Raw genomic sequence first — 22,006 nt, 5'->3', positions numbered from 1 at the left:
CTGACGGAAATGCGTACGGACATAGCTGACATGAGAGTATTAAAATAAAGGTACATCTTTAAAAAAAATTCTATATCGACATTTATGCATTGTATCAATAACATTGGATCGATCCATCGATCCAGATTGATGTATTGTTACACTAGTAATCATTGAACTCAGCTAGCATAGCAGCTCCTGTTGTTCATGCTCAGAATCGGCAGTTATGATGGGGCCCAGTGATCCCAGCAGCCGGTGTCCGCCTCACATGTTTTGAGTTACAGCGTTTTGACACTTTTGACTCAACACAACTGGGCCAGATCAGACCCATGAATTAGACTTGGGAGAGAGGCAGCATTACATGTCTAACTTAAAATGAACATCATACACCAGTAATGTCAGAAAATGTTCAAACCACACATTTAATGTCCTTCGTGAAAACATTAAATCTGCCTGTTATATCTCAAATATAAATAAATACTACAGTATGGGAACTTCACAAATATGTATAAATAGTAAGATGGACATGGTGACGTGACTGCATGAGGGTAATGCATTCTTTTCGGCTGTTTGCTTTGTAAAAGGTGCATTTTGTAAAATGTGCATCATTTTGTGCATTCGAGTAGGGGTGTTCAATTTCGAGTTTTTGGAGTCGACTCCAATTTCCAACTCCAGCCGTTGGAGTCGATTCCATTGATTTCATTTTCAATCAGGATAGTTTCAAAATTCAGTGCCTTCCCAAGTGATATATATTCACCCCAAAAACTGCTTGTCAGGCATGAGCAGAAAAGATAGTCAATCCACGCATGTTATCACGTGGCTCGCTGTGCATGACACAGCGGAGACTCACAGCACATGGAGGCTCATTCTATTCTTCGAGATCCACGCACAACTTACCACACGCCCCATTGAGAGCGAGAACCACTAACTGCGACCACGAGGAGGTTACCTCATGTGACTCTACTGTGACTCTGATTTGAGTGAGCACTGTGACGGCAGTGAGGGAGAAAGAGAGAGAGAGACCCGTGGATCCGTGACAAAAGGTGCAAGATTTAGATATATTACTATATATTACTATCATAATATATTATTATTATCATTTGTTTACAAATGAGAGTTCGGCCACATGCACCTGATACTGAAGACGAAGTGACCAAACCTCAGCACAACAAGACCCAGGCTGTCGTGGCCACGAGAGACAGTCACAAAGACAGACATAAGTTATTGATGCGGTGCGTGCAGCCAGATGACACAAGTGCATTGCACCCATGTCAATAACAGACAGAAAAAGAGTATGGATGTCAGGGTTCCAACACAGACCGGAACCAAACTAGACAGGAAGTCATGACCCAGACACAACACTTCAGACATGAAACACAACAGACAGAAGAGTGCGTTGCAAGTAATAAAACAGAGGCGTGCTCACACAAAGACAGACATGGGCGGATAATGCCACTGTCCTGTCAGACCAAAACCCAGACTGACAAAGTGATAGGAACCGTGACAATATGTTTGTAAATTATGTAAATAATGATGCCATGTATTTTGTGAAGTGCACCAGTCCCTCCTGCAGCAATGCACCCCCATGCTTCACGGTTGAGATGGTGTAACATAACTTAACGATGGTCATTATGGCCAAACAGTAAAATTTTTGTTTCATCAGACCAGAGAACATATCTCCAAAAAGTAAGATCTTTGTCCCCATGTGCACTTGTAAACTGCAGTCTGGCTTTTTTTGGTTTTGGAGCAGTAGCTTCTTTCTTTGCTGAGCAGCTTTTCAGGTTGTGTTGATAAAGGACTTGTTTTACTGTGGATATAGATACTTGTCTACCTGTTTCCTCCAGTATCTTCACAAGGTCCTTTGCTGTTGTTCTGGGATTGATTTGCACTTTTTGCACCAAATTACATTAATCTCTAGGAGACAAAATGCATCTCCTTCCTGAGCAATATGATGGCTGTTTGGTCCCATGGTGTTTATACTTGTGTACTATTGTTTGTACAGATGAACGTGGTACCTTCAGGCATTTGGAAATTGCTCCCAAGGATGAACCAGAGTTGTGGAGGTCCACAATTTTTTTCCTGAGGTCTTGGCTGATTTCTTTTGATTTTCCCATTATGCTCTGAGTTTGAACATAGGCCTTAAAATACTGTACATCCACTGGTACACCTCCAATTGACACCAATTAGCCTATCAGAAGCAAATTGCCTAATTGCCTAAAGGCTTGATATAATTTTCTGGAATTTTCCAAGCTGCTTAAAGGCACAGTTAACTTAGTGTATGTAAACTTCTGACCCACTGGAATTGTGATATAGTCAATTAAAAGTGAAACAATCTGTCTGTAAACAATTGTTGGAAAAAAAAATTATGTCATGCACAAAATACTGTAGATGTCCTTAACAACTTGCCAAAACTATAGTTTGCTAATATGAAATCTATGGAGTGGTTAAAAAAATGAATTTTAATGACTTCAACCTAAGTGTATGTTTTTTTATTTTGTTCATACTGGTTACCATTTAAAAAGGAGGCTGCGGAACGTCAGACCCAGAATAGAAAAATACTGTTTCTGCTCAGAATGAAGCAAAATTAAAACAGTTTGTTTTTAGTTCCTGACCCTTACATTGTTATTTATACTTTGATTTTAGTTATTTGGAATAATGGAATTTGGAATTGTCTTGGTCTCCACACTCAAAAAAAATATCTCATTGGCTAAACTTGATTCAGTCATAGACAGTGGTTCCATGTTTGAAATCTCAACTCAAATACTTTTTGAAAAGAGGACCTAATTGAATTACGTAAACCCAACAAAATTTAAAATTTTAAAGTAACTCAAATCTTATTTCTTAAATAGTAGCTATTGTGACATTGATTGTTAGCATGCTAAATGCATGATGATGTGAAGCACTACAGAGTACAACTTGGTGTGGCAGCGGGGGCGTGGTCAAGCGCCCGTCCGGGAGAGAAAAGCGGTAAGGGCGCTCACACCTGAGCTAAATGATAACTAACACCTGTGTCTAATTTCAGTAACGTGAGGAGAGCGGCATAAAAGGGCAGGAGCGACGGAGCATGAGAGAGAGGACCAAGGAAGACTGTCTCTGATGTGTTATAAAAAAGAAACTTAAGAATTAAAAACTTATCCCTTAAGTTGACGTTTGTTTCCGTCCCGTCCTTGAGCTATTTCACAGTGGTGCCGAAACCCGGGACTATTTTTTTTTTATTTTTTTTTTGGTTACGTAATGGAACCAAGTCGCCCCATAGAGTCCTCCCAGCTGGCGGAAATCCTCCAGTCCCTCGCTAATCTCCATCAGGGCCACCAACAAACCCTGCTTGAGCTCCGGCAGGATCAAGATCGGCGGTTCTTCGAGGTCATGCAGGCAGAGGACCGACTCGCTATCCGGAGCCTCCTCAGCCAGGAGGCTGCGTCAGCCCCAGCCGCGACCCCGGACACCCACGCTACGCTGCCCCCGCCCATGTTACAGAAGATGGGGGTGGCAGATGATCCTGAGGCCTTCCTCGACCTCTTTGAGAGGACGGCTGAAATCTGGGGCTGGCCGCCTGAACAATGGGCAGCCCGGCTAATTCCTCTCCTGTCCGGGGAAGCACAGCTCGTGGCACAACAACTGCCAGCGACGAGCCTCCTGGCTTATTCTGACCTGAAGAGGGCCATTCTGCAGCGGGTTGGTCGGAGCCCGGAAGAGAATCGCCAGCTCTTCCGGAGCATGAAGCTGGAAAAATCCGACCGCCCGTTTGCGTTTGTTCAACGGCTCCGGGACGCTTGTCGGCGGTGGCTGCTCGCGGGGGACCGCGACGTCGAGGGAGTTATCGATCAGGTGGTACTGGAGCAATTTACGCAAAGACTGCCCAGGAGAACGGCGGAATGGGTCCAGTGCCACCGCCCGGCGTCGCTGGAGGCAGCTGTGCAGCTTGCGGAGGACCGCCTGGCGGCGATCCCGAGGGCAGATGAGCCCTCCCCCTCTCTCTCTCTCTCCCCTTCCCCTGTGTCTTCCCCTGTTTTTCCCCCCCCCCTGTTCCCTCTCGCTCTGCTCTCTCCCCAGGACCCGTTCCTGCCCCCCGCAGGCGTGGAGGATACAGTCGACCAGCTTCCCAGTCGTGGGAGAACCCGCCCAACCCTTCCCCGTCTTTCAGTCGCTCTCCTCCTCAGGTGGTGGCGCCCGCCAGCACGGGTGCGGCCGTGGCGCCTGGGCCGGTCTGCTGGAGGTGCGGGGACCCGGACCACTTCCGGGATCAGTGTCCGCTGATGGAGGTGGGGACGGTGGTGCGGGTCTCCGATGTCCCACAGGCTGCCCCCGGTCGGGCTGGAGCGTACCGGATCCCGGTAAGGATCCAGGGGGGTACATACCAAGCTTTGATGGATACCGGCTGTAATCAGACCACCATCCACCAACGCTTGGTTCAACCCGGGGCTTTGGGCACAGCTAAACGGGTGAGGGTGAGGTGTGTGCATGGGGATATTCACAAGTATCCCATGGTGACTCTGGCAATTAAATTCGGGGAGAAAAGCATAGTGTGGAGGCAGCGGTTAGTTCCCGCCTCACCCATCCGCTAATCTTGGGTACTGATTGGCCAAATTTTAGAAATGTATTAGAGGGAGTCTGTGCGGATGGGTCCTGCATGAAAGTAAAGAGATGTGTGATGTGCGATGCTTTGGCGGGGGAGGCGGAGCCGGGGCCATCCTCGGCTGCTCCAGGTGACGAGGGAAGGGGTGAGGGGGACACCCCTCCTCTCAGGGAGTTCCTTGAGGGGGATTTTCCCTTGGAGCAGTCGCGGGATGAAACCCTTAAGCACGCCTTTGACCAAGTGAGAGTAATCGATGGTCAACAACTCCGGCCGGGTGTCGCCGTTTCATATCCGTATTTTTCAGTTATTAAAGATCGGTTGTATAGAGTGACGCAGGACGCTCAAACAAAGGAGGAGGTGACACAATTGTTGATTCCACGGAGCCGCCGGGAAATGGTTTTCCAGGCGGCTCACTATAATCCTATGGTCGGTCACCTGGGGGAACGGAAAACACTTTTCCATCTAATAGCCCATTTCTATTGGCCGCAGGTGGTGTGCGGCGTGCCGCGAATGTCAGCTGGTAAACCCACCGGCCACCCCAAAAGCGCCTTTGCGCCCCCTTCCATTGATCGAGGTTCCCTTCGAGAGAATTGGAATGGACCTCGTCGGGCCATTAGAACGGACGTCACGCGGACATCGCTTTGTGTTAGTCCTGGTGGATTACGCAACGCGGTATCCGGAAGCAGTGCCTCTGAGCAACATCTCAGCACGCAGTGTTGCAGGGGCACTCTTCAAGATAATCTCCCGGGTGGGGGTTCCGAAGGAAATCCTCACCGACCAAGGCACTACTTTTATGTCACGAACACTTCGCGAACTTTACGAATTATTGGGCATTAAATCGATTCAGCACTAGCGTGTACCACCCTCAGACGGATGGACTGGTGGAACGATTTAATAAAACACTCAAAAATATGATTCAGTAAATTCGTGCACGAAGACGCTAGGAATTGGGATAAGTGGCTGGACCCCCTGTTGTTCGCAGTACGAGAGGTTCCGCAACCCTCCACAGGGTTTTCCCCATTTGAGCTACTGTACGGACGACGCCCACGCGGGGTCCTCGACGTCATCCGTGAAACTTGGGAGGAGGGACCTTCTAGTGCCAAAAATGAAATTCAATACGTTCTTGATCTTCGAGCAAAACTCCACACGCTGGGGCAATTAACACAGGAGAATTTGCTCCAGGCTCAAGAACGCCAACGCCGGCTGTATGACAGGGGTGCTCAGCTACGGGAATTTGCACCGGGAGATAAAGTGCTTGTATTACTCCCAACATCAAGCTCAAAATTACTCGCCAAGTGGCAAGGACCGTTTGAGGTCACACGACGAGTAGGGGACCTCGATTATGAAGTCAAACGTACCGATAGAGGGGCGCACGTCAAATATATCACCTCAACCTCCTGAAATTGTGGAGGGAAGAGGCGGCCTCTGTGACGTTGGCAACGGTAGTTCCGGAGAAGGCGGAGCTCGGACCGGAGGTAAACAAAGCCTGCGATCCTAACACCCGGTTCTGTGTGGAGACCACCTCTCACCACGCCAACTCGCAGAGGTTTCCGAACTGCAAAAGGAGTTTGCGGACGTGTTCTCTCCTCTACCGGGCCGTACAGACCTCATACAACACCACATCGAGACCGAACCGGGCGTAGTGGTACGTTGCCGCCCTTATCGCTTGCCCGAACATAAAAAAAATAGTTCGGAAGAATTGGACGCGATGCTGGACATGGGAGTAATAGAAGAATCTCACAGCGATTGGTCCAGTCCGGTCGTCCTTGTTCCCAAGAGCGACGGGTCTGTCCGTTTCTGTGTGGATTATAGAAAAGTCAATGCGGTGTCTAAATTTGACGCGTACCCAATGCCCCGTGTTGATGAACTGCTCGATCGGTTAGGTTCTGCTCGGTTTTATTCGACCTTGGATCTAACGAAGGGTTATTGGCAGATCCCCTTGACACCAATATCCCGTGAAAAACGGCCTTCACCACGCCGTTCGGATTACACCAATTCGTGACGCTTCCTTTCGGTTTGTTCGGGGCACCAGCCACGTTTCAGCGCCTCATGGATAGGATCCTCAGACCGCATACTGCTTACGCCGCTGCGTATCTAGATGATATCATCATTTATAGCAATGATTGGCAGCGGCACCTGCAACATCTGAGGGCCGTCCTGAGATCGCTGAGACGGGCGGGGCTCACGGCAAACCCGAAAAAGTGCGCGGTTGGGCGTGTGGAGGTACGGTATCTGGGGTTCCACTTGGGTCATGGCCAGGTGCGACCCCAAATTGACAAGACCGCGGCGATTGCGACTTGCCCTAGACCCAAGACCAAAAAGGGGGTGAGGCAGTTCCTGGGGCTGGCTGGCTATTATAGACGGTTTGTTCCTAATTATTCGGATGTCACCAGCCCGCTGACTGACCTTACTAAAAAGGGAGCTCCGGATCCGGTCCAGTGGTCGGAGCAGTGCCAACAGGCGTTTACAGACATTAAAGCTGCACTTTGTGGGGGGCCGCTTTTGCATGCACCTGACTTCTCTCTCCCTTTTGTTTTGCAGACGGACGCTTCAGACAGAGGGCTGGGGGCCGTACTCTCGCAGGTGGTGGAGGGAGAGGAGCCCGGTGCTGTACATTAGCCGGAAGCTCTCCTTGAGGGAGACTAAGTACAGCACCGTGGAGAAGGAGTGTCTGGCCATCAAGTGGGCGGTTCTCACCCTCCGATACTATCTGCTGGGGCGGGCCTTCACCCTCTGCTCGGATCATGCCCCACTGCAGTGGCTCCACCGCATGAAAGACACTAACGCCCGGATCACCCGTTGGTATCTGGCCCTCCAGCCTTTTAAGTTCAAGGTGGTCCACAGACCGGGGTGCAGATGGCTGCCGCTGACTTCCTCTCCAGGAATGGGGGAGTGGTAGGCAGGCCGGATGACGCCCCGGCCTGAGTCGGGCGGTGGGGGTATGTGGCAGCGGGGGCGTGGTCAAGCGCCTGTCCGGGAGAGAAAAGCGGTAAGGGCGCTCACACCTGAGCTAAATGATAACTAACACCTGTGTCTAATTTCAGTAACGTGAGGAGAGCGGCATAAAAGGGCAGGAGCGACGGAGCATGAGAGAGAGAACCAAGGAAGACTGTCTCTGATGTGTTATAAAAAAGAAACTTAAGAATTAAAAACTTACCCCTTAAGTTGACGTTTGTTTCCGTCCCGTCCTTGAGCTATTTCACACTTGGTAACTGTGGTTAGCTCAGAAATTACCTTTAAAGAGAACAATTATTATCATGTACCCTATGTTCCTGTCCTCATCTAAGAACAAGCTACACTATTTACCATAATGGTAACCTTGAAAATCCAACAAAACAAAAACTCTTCTAAATCTCAACATACAAAAACATAAAACACTAACAAGTATAAATTCATCTTACACAGACACATTACATAACACATCATTTTAACATTTACTCTCCCTATCAAGTCCCATTCAAAGCATTCTTGGAACTAGAAATCCCCTGCCAGTATCAGTTAATTGGTAACACTTTACAATAAGGTTCCATTCACTAACATTAGTTAACAACATTAGTTAACATGAACTAACAATTAAATATACTTATTAAGCATTTATAAATCTTTGTTAATATTAATTTCAACATATACTTATACATTTTTAAAATCGAATGATGAATTTGTTAACATTTGTTGACGGACCATGAACTAACAATGAACAATTTAATTTTTATTAACAAAGATTCATAAATGCTGTGAGATATGTGTTGTTAATTGTTGGTTCATGGTACCTAATACATTAACTAATGTTAACATATGGAACCTTATTGTAAAGTGTTACCAGTTAATCAAACAGAAAATAAGGTTTGGATGTTTAGTTACATGCATGATTTGAGTCATTTGAACAAGGGAAGATTCAGTAAACCTAAAAATAATTAATAATAATAATAATATTATTAATTATTATTATTTGCAGGGTGCTCCGCATGCTTAATCTCACACTCCTATAAACAATTAGATAAAAAGTCAAGTGCAATAAATTGTAGAGAGATGAACATCCACGGTCAGCGAGCCAGCGCCTACGCCTGCCACGGTCAGCGAGCCAGCGCCTGCAGCCCCTACCGTCAGCGAGCCAGCGCCTGCAGCCCCTACCGTCAGCGAGCCAGCACCTGCAGCCTCGACCATCCCTGAGCCAGCGCCAGTAGCCTCGACCGTCAATGAGCCAGCGCCTGTAGCCTCGTACGTCAGTGAGCCAGCGCCTGTAGCCTCGTACGTCAGTGAGCCAGCGCCTTCAGCCTCGAACGTCAATGAGCCAGCGCCTGTAGCCTCGTACGTCAGTGAGCCAGTGCCTGTAGCCTCGTACGTCAGTATGGCTCTGCCTCCAGAGCCTTCCAGGGCTCCGCTTCCCGAGCCTCCTACGGCTCCACCTTCCGAGCCTCCTACGGCTCTGCCTCCAGAGCCTCCAGAGCCTTCTAGGGCTCCACCTCTAGAACCTCCTATGGCGCCACCTCCCTCGGCTCCACCTCCAGAGCCTTCCAGTCCTCCGCCTCTAGAGCCTCCTACGGAGCCACCTCCCTCGGCTCCGCCTCCAGAGCCTTCCAGGTCTCCGCCTCTAGAGCCTCCTACGGCGCCACCTCCCTTGGCTCTGCCTTCAGAGCCTTCCAGGTCTCCGCCTCTAGAGCCTCCTACGGCGCCACCTCCCTCGGCTACGCCTCCTGAGCCTTCCTTAGCTCCGCCTCCCGAGCCTCCTACGGCCCCACCTCCAGAGCCTTCCAGGCCTCCGCCTCTAGAGCCTCCTACGGCTCCACCTCCCTCGGCTCCGCCTCACGAGCCTTCCACAGCTTCGCCTTCCACGGCTCCGCCACCCGAGCCTTCCTCGGCTCCGCCTCCTGAGCCTCCAGAGCTTTCCATGGTTCCGCCTCCCTCAGCTCCGTCTCCTGAGTCTCCCTCGGCTCCGCCTCCTGAGCCTCCCTCAGCTCCACCTCCTGAGCCTTCCTTGGCTCCGCCTCCTGAGCCTCCCACATCTCCGCCTCCTGAGCCTCCCTCAGCTCCGTCTCCATAGCCTCCCTCAGCTCTGCCTCCTGAGCCTCCCACGACTCTGACTCCAGAGCCTTCTATGGTTCCACCTCTTGAGCCACCCATGGCTCTGCCACCTGGGTCTTCCACGGCTCCGCCCTCCATGGCTCCGCTACCAGAAACTTCCATGGCTCCGCCTACCTCGGCTCCGCCCTCGGAGTTCCCCATGGCTGTCCTGTGGCCGCCTCCCAGGCCTCCTGAACCTGTCCCTGCCCCTTGGACTGCCTTCTTGCCCTCTGTGCCCCCTTGGACTTCCCGTCTGCCCCCTGTGGCCCCTCGGACTGCCTTCTTGCCCTCTGTGCCCCCTTGGACTTCCTGTCTGCCCCCTGTGGCCTCTCGGACTGCCTTCTTGCCCTCTGTGCCCCCCTTGGACTGCCTGTCTGCCGCTTGTGCCCCCTTGGGCTGTCTGTTTACCCCTTGTGCTCCCTTGGACTGTCTGTTTGCCTCTTGTGCCCTTCTTTTTTCTGCCTGCCCCCCTCACTCCTTGGACGATTTTTGTTTTTGGGTATTTATTTTTTTTAGAGCGTCTGGAAGCCGCTCCTTTGAGGGGGGTTATGTCACGATTCCCTTGTTGTCTGCCCTGTGCTTCACTAGTCTTTGTAAAAAAACTCCACTTCCCACAATTCCCGGCCCTCATCACTGCCAGCACTCTGTCATTGTTCACACCTGAATGTCCTTTGTGATCATCCTGTGTCTGTGTATTTAAACCCTGCTGTTTCTCCATTCCCCTGTCGATCGTTGTTTGTGCATGTCATGGTAGTTTGTGTATTTAAATCCTGCCCGTACTCTCCGTTGATGGTTTTTCATGTTTATGTTGTGTTTTCCCCTCGTGGTTGTTTTGTTTGTTCCTGGTGTTGTTTTATTTTAATTATCCTGTTCACCTTTTTGCTCATTTCATTAAAGAACTGCACGTAGATCCTCACTCCTCGTCTGCCTCCTTCTGCCAAACCTAACAATGTACTATATTAATATATAAACATATAAAACATTGACAGAACATTTATAACATTGGTAATCTTGTTGCACTTAAATCTGTTTTGTATACTATTATGATGATAGTGAAACTTTGTAATATGGCACTTTTTGTACCACTGTCTCCCTAAGATGATTCGCTGATGTTCTTCCTCTTTTGTAAGTCGCTTTGGATAAAAGCGTCTGCCAAATGAATAAATGTAAATGTAAATGTAAATGTAATAAAAAGCTTAGAAAATGAATGGTTACAAATGTCCATACATTTCCTCTGTAGAGTTGACAATATGGAAGTCTAAGGAAATGATGAAGGAAGCAGGAACTTGCATAGGTTATTTTTGGGACAAGTAGCAGCTTTCCTCTCCCCCTTGTAAGGACAGGATATTGATTTAATCCTTTGTGCTCTGCTGACTGTTAGACAGAAATTAAATCTCTTCACTCATTCTCTCCTTTTCTATTCTCCACATACAGTACCTATACACTCGTGCTTCAAGTGGCATTCAAGAGGTACACTTATTGATTACATTACATTTATTGATTGAAACAATTGTTTAGAATTTTACAATGTCATCTGCCAGACGTGTCCGTTGTGCAACCCCCTTAAAGGCCAAAGCATAGGCTACTTCACGCAAGTACGCAAACGCAGACACGAGCGCTTGGCCAACGCGTACATACATTACGTGTGCTCTTGCAGTTACAAACCTCAGACCACAAGAGGACAATAGATTTTTTTTTTTAGGTGTGACCACGGAACCGGTGCTGCGTCCAAAACAGGAAAATGCTGACTTTGGAGGCAGGGGCATTTCTATTGACTCTGGGGGCACCAGGCAGAAGGGACCTCCTCTCACCAAAGGCAACAGAGACAGGAAGTTTTCTCTCACCCCTTTTAAAAAATTGAAGAGTATATTTACTTTGTTTCCTAAGTCAAATCAAAACATAATTAAATCAGAGCATACATATTACACAGGAGGAAAGGCTCCTCGTTACCATGGTCAGGTCAGTGTGGCTAGTCTTAAATAATAGTAATAATAATAACAACAAATTATAGTATTTATGAAAAAATAAATACTAGCTAAAACACACCTTGAAACTTTAAGTACAAATACCACTGTTGACATAAAATGAGCTCTAATAGATTCTACCTTTAGATTATTTAATAAGAAACTAACATTTTGTCAAAATATAACAGTTACTTTTACCCATGTAAAATCGTGAAACAATTTTGTAAATGTGTAGATGTGTAATGCTTGTATTTTATTTTTTGGAGCATAGCACAGTGTTGCTCTTTTCCTCCTCAGGGCTGCTCACTGTTTGAGAGGTTTGACTTGACTTCCTCCATAACGCTTTAAACTAGAAAATTATCACTACAATTGAAATTGGTCACATCAGTTTTGAGGTCCGCAATATAGAGGGAAGCCTGGTTGTTGAACGCGCACGCCAGAGAGTAGAGCATCTTGATCGTCAGCTTATCTGCTGATGAGAAGCCTTTAGCTGTTTGAGAGATAATCAGTAAATATGCCTTGGCAGTCCTAAATAGGCGATCACGAGTCTGACAGTCAGTCGAAGAGGGAAGGAGATGCGCACGCGCAGGTGAGATTCTACTTCCGGTTGCATTCCCCCCAATATCGTAGATAAGCAAATATACATGGAATGAAAACCGTACATTTTCATACTGTGAAACCGGTATACTGCTGCAACCCAGTTTAGACAGAGTAAGCTAGTCTACTGATTAACTAGCTGTTGTTAGCATTGAACTGTCTTATTTTTTATTTTTCTCTTGCTTTCGTTTCCTTTTAATATGCCCGGACGGGTAAATCCGCTACATGGTCCGTCATTTAATTGCCCCTCTGAAGCTGCGAAACTTTTGACAGCAAGCGTGTATCATGGGGGCCCCTTTAGGGGGGTTTCGGACGTGTCATTACAGTGTCTTGTGCCTTCAAAGAATTTAAGGGGCTTCCATGTTGTCGTTGCTTTTGTCGAATCAGCCGTTCTTGAGGGGGGCCCTTCCAGCTCGGAGCGCCAGGCAGTAGCCTGGTTTGCCTACCCCGTTGCGTCTTTGCTCGGAGGCAGGATGACAATAAGGTGGTTTTCATACTGTTCGGAGACCAGTTCCTAAAGAGTTACATTCATGAATAACAGCTGTCAGTTCAGCCTTTAACTGATTAGGCAGCAAGTCAGCTGCCAACGTTTTCAGATGCGGCCCGGATGTGGTGATGAGTCGATAGTTGAGGAGTGGGGAGAGACATAAAGTGGACTGAATGGACTTTGGACAAACCATGACAGTTGTTGATTGAAAGAAGAAAATACGCTCTTGCAAATTTCCATATAAGATGCTCAATCTTTTGCTACTTGTGAGCATGTTTTGTAAACATCAGCTAGACATGACACATGATGCAAGAGATACTAAATTCAGTGTTGCATCTCTCTCTCTTTGTCCAAATACCTCATAGAAATTAGATGAAAATGAGAAATATGGCAACATCTGAAATGCTCCATTATGTCTAGCCTGTTACGGGAACTTGTGTTCATGATAAGACAGATATGCTAAGAAGTTGAGGCATTTTTAGAATGATTAAAACTGAACCCATCAGTGTCATGAAATGAGTACATATTCGTGGAATAAATCTTGAATGATATATGATTTTGTCATTCACAGACTCAACAGTTCTCTCTGCTGATGATACTGAAGTACAAACTCTCCCTCTCGAAATCATTGCATATCATTACAGAATTTTTTATTTATTCTCATATCTATCATAAACAAAATCCTCTCTAGCCTCTGCTGTTTAGCAATATATATATATATATATATATATATATATATATATATATATATATATATATATATATATATATAATTTAATATATTTTTTTTACAAATGACAGGACACACAACATGATTAGTAAATTAACATGTCTTGTGTCCTAATCTTGTCCTTCACACAATATCTTGTATAATTTTCAGCACGGGTAAGTGCTAAAACAGAGGATTTCATTTACAGGATGACATTCATGTGTGCAGGAGTGTGAAATGCTTAATTTAAATTGCTCTGTTTTTCAAACTGTGCGTGTTCTGGCACATGTGCATTCTTGAAATGACATCTTGTCAGGACCACCCTCTTTAACTTATCTAGTATATCAGAGTACTCACCTGGTAAATAATGTGTTTATTGTGTTGCATTTTGTGGCTGAATGTGCTAGCTTAACGTGCATTACCAGTGTTTGTGTTACACTGTCCAGTATTCACCTAATTAGAAAACATAAGGGTTGCTTCTACCATGTAGCTCAAACAAATGCTGCCCTAGAGAGCAATCATTGAACTCTGAGAAGCTCCAATCAGGCTTGAGTGGGACTGACCCATTGACATGCATGGAAAACAATACCTGGGAAAGGTTTGAGGTTACATTATGGCTTCCATATACCTTGCTCACAAATCAGTCATTCTGAATTCCCCTCCGTCAACCCCAGCTGTTTTGGTTATATTTTCATAGTAGGAGTTGACCTGTTCCTATTGCTTAGGGTGAGCAACATCCAACAGTCCATCCTATAAGGTCTTTGCATGTGAGTGTGTGTGTATTACCTGTAAATGTTTCCATATAGGATACTTCAGGTCTGATTTGTGGAAACAGTATATAAATAAGCCAACGAGACTGTTGTAAATGTATGGTTTACTCTTGCAATGTTATGTTGCATACACAGTAAGGGGTAAATCTGGTTACAAAATGAAAGACGGAAAATAATAATAATAATAATAATAGACTCCCAATCACTCTTTCACTTTTCACAATCACATTAATTTCCGTTTTAAGTGGTCACATGATAGTCTTGGTATACCAAAGTACAACACCATGTGACTCACCCAGAGATTTCCTTATAAGGAGAATGGATAAAAATCACTTAAAGGGGCACAGCCACAGAACAAAGTGTCTCTGTAAACAAAACAAAATGCAAAGTTTATCTTGTTTCCTTTCTGCTGGGCATTGTGACACATTTAGACACTATATATGGCAATACAGCATAATAAACAGTTCTCTCATTACTGTTTGTTGTGGATGTTGGTGAGCTCCATTTGAATATGTATGCCTTTTTCAAAACAACTCAATGTGAGGCATGAATTAAAAATCACACTTACAATTTTAACCAAATTTACCTCCCAATGAGCTTATATGTTATGCTTATTTCAAGTGTAACCTGAATTAAGCTCTGCTTCCTATATTTTCATTCTGCTACCGAGTAGACTAACCTCGACTTCCTCTCTGATATGTCACATTGTGCTGTGCCTGACTTGTCCTCTTGTCTCTTTTCCTCTTCCTCTTTCTGTTTGAAACATCCTTTTAAGGGCTTGAGCAATCTGTTAATAAAATAAACTAAATGGAATCCAAAACTGATATAACACCACCTTAAACACACGCATATGTAATTCTTATTACCCTTAACAATGGAAGTAATGGACCCCATACCCTATCCATCTCCTCCCACAAGATACAGCTGATACACGCCCTGCAGGATTGAGAATGAATGTCATAACCATTTATTTATTTAGGAATGAGTAGTGGATCATATTTGATAAATTATGTGGGAATGGGGTGTAAATGATTTATTCAACTGCTTATCTATTCTTAATGACTCAAAGAGTTACAGGTATGAAATTAAGCTGCTCATTCAATGAAACACACAGCTGACTCACCTGTTCACTGTGGGAGACATACATAGTCAAAAGTCAATGTTTCTATTGCTGCACGTTTGTCAGTATGGAAGTATTTTGGTTAGGGGTGGGCGGTGTACTGGATGTCACTGCAGTTACATGGATCATTCCCAAATTTTTGATGACAGTTGCTTTCACCACTAGATAAATCACAGAGTAGTGTGCGTTGACAAAACACTGCACTGTGGTGGCATACTGTTGCTGGATGGATGTAACCACATATTCAGAATTGGGGGACTAAATGCAATCCTTTAAGAATCGAACATTCTTCAAACTTCTGACTAGCAAACGTAAAATTCAAAGTTTGGTCATCTTTTTAGTTTAAAGGAATAGTTCACCTAAAATGAAAATTCTCTCATTATTTTACTCAAACTCATGACTTAAATATGTATCTGCTTTTCACACACACTTTTCAAATTGCTTCTGAAGACAGGGATTTAACAGAGTGGTATGTATTATTTTATGCTGCCTTTATATGCCTTTTGGAGCTTCAAAGTTCTGGCAACAATTCACTTGCATTGTGTGGACCTACAGAGCTGAGATATTCTTCTAAAAATCTTAATTTTTGTTCTGCAGAAGAAAGAAAACCACACACATCTGGGATGGCATGAGGGAGGACATGTAGTTCCCTTTGTAAAATCATCAGAAATGAACATGGAATCTCTTTCAAGTAGAATAAGAAGCTTCTTTGTACCATTTTGTTGTAGTGGAATGGTGGTTCTTACCAAGAAACCACAGCTTTACAGTATGTGGTACTGAGGCAAAAATTATGTTTACCATGGTAAATTTGTGTTAGGGGCATTCATGTTCTCAGAGTGGTCAAATTTAACATTTAATATACATAAGATATGTAATATATTGTGTAAGTATATTACAAAATTCTATAAAGCGACCATATTTAACATGTAACATATGTGAGAATGCGGCGGCGCATTAATGCAGCGGATGGTATTTACGCATGACGTATGTACGCAAAAGCCGAGCTTGCAGGAAGTGCTCTAAAGACTAGTTGATGCCAGCTGCATGCTCTTATTTTGTATCCCCGTGATTAGCAATATTATGCCAAAATGCTCGATCTGGCACAGCAAATGTTTATGCCCCAACCAAATAAATCGTGCACATTTAATTAATTACTGAACAAGATACAGTACTGAGACAAGGGTCCTGCTGCAGCAGGCGTTTTTACCAAGATGCAAACGACTCCAATGCATCGTGTACGAACGTTACATGCGAAACCGTGTAACATTGACAGATTTATGTGAATGGGAATTTAAATTTGAGCTTACAAATGACCATGTAGTATCAATCATGATAATCTTTCAGTACTGTAAAATGAACAACGCCCATACCGTTCATCTAATGATTCAAACTAAGAGTGGTCAGAATGAGTAGTGTGTGTGTGTACATACGCGAAATTTCAAATATCTTTCATATTTTCATCATGATGCTTAGCACATTTGCCATGATTATGTGAAATGATAATTGAAAAGTCCCAGTGAGTAGATTGGTTTTGTTTTACCAATAATGGTGGACTGCGACTTACAGTGCATTAAATAATACTTTATGTGTAATCAGATGTGTGCACTTAGTACATTACAATAAGACAAACAAATCTTGTCATTGTCACACCACAGTTTTAAACAGAATAAGCACCCTTTTTAATGCATTTGAAATAAGTAACTTAAGGCCTACAGTTGTGCTGGTTAGCTAGTCAGTCGCTGTTTAAAATGTATTGAAACTTCACAAACTAAGCAGCCCAGCATTCTGCACTTAAAAGCCTGTATATGAAAACTGTATGATAATATATGACAACTGTATCCCATTCTAAATTATTATAAAACATTCTTACTGCTGCAATATATATATGATTATTAGATATTAAAATGACTTTAGCCTCCTTATCTTGTATCATTAGCCATGCAATACATTATTTCAACTCAAAACTTGAATTTCAAGCCACGAGCTTGAAACTCACCAAGTGGACGCCGGCTGGCCAATCAAATCGCTCGATGCCGAAAGTTTACCTTATATGGACGGCGCCGGCCTCAGCGCTGGGTATAAATTTGTGACCCACCTCACGTTTAGTATTGTGAGTTTTCAGTGCACGCTGAGAAGGTCTTTACATCCATTGTTCCAAATAACCTACTAACACACAGGTGAGAAAGGCGTTGACAGTTTTCATTAATTTAATATTCTATAAAGTGGTAGTTTGAAATGTAATTTATTTGAACCTACGCTGAAAAATTTACATTGATTATGTGAATGCATTTTTGTTCTGATATTGTCGCTTATTTTGATTAAACGGTATCCGTTAACTAAGAGATGTTATTTATGTGCTTCTGTTTAATACAAATAATTATAATCCGATATTGGTGGCATCAACCGGTAGCACTTTTGAGCTTGGTTAGTTCGTGTTTTTGTTGGTTTAATCAAATGGGATTTTAAACATGTTTTTGAAAACTGTTTTGAATGGCGCTTGTAGTGCTATTTAATAAAAGTGTCCTTCATGGCCGTGCTCGCAGTATGAATGGTGGGTGTGGCTACTATAAAGCATTAACCGGCATTTTTGTTATCGTTATAGCTTTTGGGCCAGTTAAACTGTGGTTTAAATGTTGAAGTAGCTTTACCTAGATGTCTTAACTAAAAACGTTAAGCGCTTCATTTCCAACAATGAATTTGAAAGTCTCATCATTCAAATGATGATTCGTATCCAAATAAGATGGCAGGGTTTTTTTTTTGTTTTTTTTTCCCCCCCATACGTTTGTGCATGTGGGGTTTCCGGCAGTATGTCGGTTCCTCTTGTATTAAGACAAATCTGGCGCTTTTACATTTGCGAGCATTGGTCCTCTAAATGGTGGTCGTTTTAGTCAAGCACTTTTCTCGGCCGCCTTTGAAATTGGGAGTGGTCGTGTTTCGGTCTGATTCCACTCACTGAATCGGCGGCATTGAGCTGCTCAAACTTATTGCCATATAAGGCAATAGTGAGACTGCCTGACCACTTCCTTTGTCTCAAATCGCTCGTTTTCAACCCTGCGCCTTTGCGCCGCCTACTGGGCTGTCGGTTCTTTTAAGCGCTTACTCATCGCCCATAGGAGATACACTATCAACGATCCCGATTTTAACGATTTTGCTTCCTTCACAGCCATGGATGAGGAAATCGCTGCCCTGGTCGTTGACAACGGCTCCGGTATGTGCAAAGCCGGTTTTGCAGGAGATGATGCTCCTCGTGCTGTGTTCCCCTCCATTGTTGGCAGACCTAGGCATCAGGTATGAACAGTTGAAATTTGCAAGACTTTAAAGTGGCACAATGCACAAATAAGTTCACCTCATCCCACAAAGTTTAGTGGGCTTGCACTACTGTATTTATGTAAAACTTAAATTTCCAGTGGATGTGATGAATAAACTGGCTATGAACAATTTGACTCCATTTATAAAATTTGTAAGTGTTAATAAAAATGCTGTTCATAGTGCATTTACAAAGGTTTATTTTAACTTGTTATTTGTTGAAATTAACATTTAACAGCTTCAATGCTGTAAAAAAAAAAAATGGAATCCTGTTTTAAAGGGTTCCCATAAATTGTGCAATCAAGACCACTTGTCTTTTCAGTTTGATTTGTGTTAAACCAAAACTTCATGCAACCATGAATCTGTGTAATAAAATGTTATGCTGTTTAGGTAGACCAAGAGCTAGTGACTCATATTTGGGAATGATTTTTTCTGTTCTAAATGTTTCATTTATTTTTCCATTTAGGGAGTGATGGTTGGTATGGGACAGAAAGACTCTTATGTGGGAGATGAGGCTCAGAGCAAGAGAGGTATTCTGACCCTCAAGTATCCTATTGAGCATGGTATCGTGACCAACTGGGATGATATGGAGAAGATCTGGCACCATACTTTCTACAATGAGCTGCGTGTTGCCCCAGAGGAGCACCCTGTCCTGCTTACAGAGGCCCCACTGAACCCCAAAGCCAACAGGGAAAAGATGACACAGGTGTGTTTTTAATTGTATGGTCCCACTACTTTCCTAAACTCATGATTAGGCTTTTCTTTTGCCTCCTTTTACTTCCATTCACTTCATTCCTTTGCATTTCCTCTCAGGCTCTGTTCTCTGCCATGATCTCCTGTTAGAAGGGTCAAAAGGTTAATTCTTCCTTTGCAGTTTCCTGCATGGCAGCCTCTTTTAACTCACTTTTGAGTGACCAGTTTTAGCATGGCCCAGTTTTGTTCACTTAACCATACTGTGCACTTTGTGTGTATATAGATGCCTTTGCCACATCAGCAAGGATTTGCTTTTTAACTCTCTGGGGAAACTCTCTTGCAGATCATGTTTGAGACCTTCAACACCCCTGCCATGTATGTGGCCATCCAGGCTGTGCTCTCCCTGTATGCCTCCGGTCGTACCACCGGTATCGTGATGGACTCCGGTGATGGTGTCACCCACACTGTACCCATCTACGAGGGTTATGCTCTTCCCCATGCCATCCTGCGTTTGGATCTGGCTGGTCGTGACCTGACCGACTACCTGATGAAGATCCTGACCGAGCGTGGCTACAGCTTCACCACTACGGCCGAGAGAGAAATTGTCCGTGACATCAAAGAGAAGCTGTGCTACGTGGCCCTGGACTTCGAGCAGGAGATGGGCACCGCTGCTTCATCTTCCTCCCTGGAGAAGAGCTATGAACTGCCTGATGGACAGGTCATCACCATTGGCAATGAGCGTTTCCGTTGCCCTGAGGCTCTCTTCCAGCCTTCCTTCCTTGGTAGGTTTTTTTTTAAAACGCAACAACAAGTTACTTTAATTTGGTTTACTAGGATGACTGACTTAATTTTTTTTTGGTGCAGGTATGGAGTCTTGTGGTATCCACGAAACTACCTTCAACTCTATCATGAAGTGTGATGTGGACATCCGTAAGGACCTGTATGCCAACACTGTGCTGTCTGGTGGTACCACCATGTACCCTGGCATTGCTGACCGTATGCAGAAGGAGATCACCTCCCTTGCTCCTTCCACCATGAAGATCAAGGTGAAGGCCCTCAACTTTTGACTGAATTTGAGTTTGGCTTACAATGATTGTCAAGCTAACTTTGTTCTCTTTTATAGATCATTGCTCCCCCTGAGCGCAAATACTCCGTCTGGATTGGTGGCTCCATCCTGGCCTCCCTGTCTACCTTCCAGCAGATGTGGATCAGCAAGCAGGAGTACGATGAGTCTGGCCCCTCCATCGTCCACAGGAAGTGCTTCTAAACAGGACTGTTGCCACCATAACTGGCCATGCAGTAGGCTTAAAATGAACGAACAACCAACCTAAAACCTCTCGAAGATGACAACAGCATGGCTTCTGCTCTGTATGGTGCTTTGACTCAGGATGTGGAAACTGGAAAGGGAGGTAGCTGTCTTGTGGGGGAGGAGCTTTCCCCAGGAGGACTTCAATGTACATTTCTTTTAGTCATTCCAGAAGCATCTACCACTTTGCCCCCATCACAGTGGGCATACATTACCTTGTTATAGTGTTTATGTAAATTTATGTACTCCATACATTGTTTTCTTTTTGTACTTCAGCCTTAAACTTGGCCCAGTTTGTTGTTGCAATGATAGTGGGGAAGCTTTACCTTTTAAAAAGTGAAGATCTGGCATGATTCCCCCAGGGTATGTGGATTAGAATCCCTTGCAAATTTAAGCCAGGGTGTCTCCATACACTGACAAGTAAACCCAAATAAAACGTGCACATGTAAAACCACACACTGACTACTGTCTTCCTGAATGAAGCAGGGGTCGGCAACCCTTATTTTTCTGGTCAGTGGCTGTGCAAAAATGTGTCACTGTTAACCCTATTTATAGTAGTTACATTTGGAAAAAAATGGCATTACTAGCAGGGTTACAATTTTCAATGTATTCAAATGAAATGTCCTCCTGGCATAAAATGACAGACTGCTGCTTGCTATAGAGTGGTACAGGTATGATCCGATGCATGCTGGGGATCCCTTCTGGTTCTCTTTGGTAAAATTTTTTTTTTTTTTTTTTTGGTTAATCTTCAAACAAATAGAATCACCCATAAACATGAGCTGGTGAAATTTGGCTTGATCAGGAGCAAGCAGAGGACAGGCACTGGAGGCGATGGTAATATGTGATCTACCTATTGCAGTGGGAAGTCGGTGCCAATTAGTCTGCATGCTAACCGTTTTTTGACAGTGTTTTTGAATCTGAGGTATTTCCTGTCATATTTTGTTTAATGGTAACCAATACATAATTCAATGCATCTATTCTAACTATTAGCTTGAGGAAAATGAACTTTTACTGTAACCAATCACCTGATTTGGTTAAAAATGCAGAGTTCTACATAAGAACATTCTGTTTTACTATTAATGGGGCAGTGTCCCTGTTTTTTTTCTTCTAGTGTAATAATAGCTACATCACTCTTATTCAAATACATTTTGTTTGCATTAAGAAGGCATGATAAAGTCTTTGAGAATTTTGCTTTTTTCTTGACTTTTCACATATGTGATCTTGAGGTTATCAAAGTAATCTGATTACTTATTGAGGTAACAGTTACTGAATATTTGTACTGAGTAATCTGAATTTGTAGCCGATTAAATTTTAAAAGTAACCCTACGCGTGGATGTGATTTTCCGAAGTTTGTGTCCACAAATATAAATTCTATTTAGCATTTTTCATTTTTTTCTTTTTTTTTTTATTACAAATGACATGCATAACAGTGTGAGTG

The 22,006-nt window shown here is 44.2% G+C and overlaps 1 protein-coding gene across 1 annotated transcript; it reads left to right on the top strand.

The window, feature by feature from the left end:
• The first annotated feature begins 17,322 nt into the window (after positions 1-17,322).
• On the top strand, positions 17,323-21,325 carry LOC127651431 (actin, cytoplasmic 1). Its single transcript, XM_052137251.1, has 6 exons — positions 17,323-17,440; positions 18,427-18,551; positions 19,036-19,275; positions 19,606-20,044; positions 20,127-20,308; positions 20,386-21,325. Exons 2-6 carry the CDS (start codon positions 18,429-18,431, stop codon positions 20,527-20,529), a joined length of 1,128 nt encoding a protein of 375 aa, XP_051993211.1. The 5' UTR covers positions 17,323-17,440; positions 18,427-18,428; the 3' UTR covers positions 20,530-21,325.
• Positions 21,326-22,006: the final 681 nt, after the last annotated feature.

This window comes from Xyrauchen texanus, chromosome 11 (assembly GCF_025860055.1).
Source record: "Xyrauchen texanus isolate HMW12.3.18 chromosome 11, RBS_HiC_50CHRs, whole genome shotgun sequence".
Lineage (NCBI taxonomy): Eukaryota > Metazoa > Chordata > Actinopteri > Cypriniformes > Catostomidae > Xyrauchen > Xyrauchen texanus.
The sequence above is the reverse complement of the archived record's forward strand: the minus strand, read 5'-3'. Positions and strand labels throughout refer to the sequence as shown.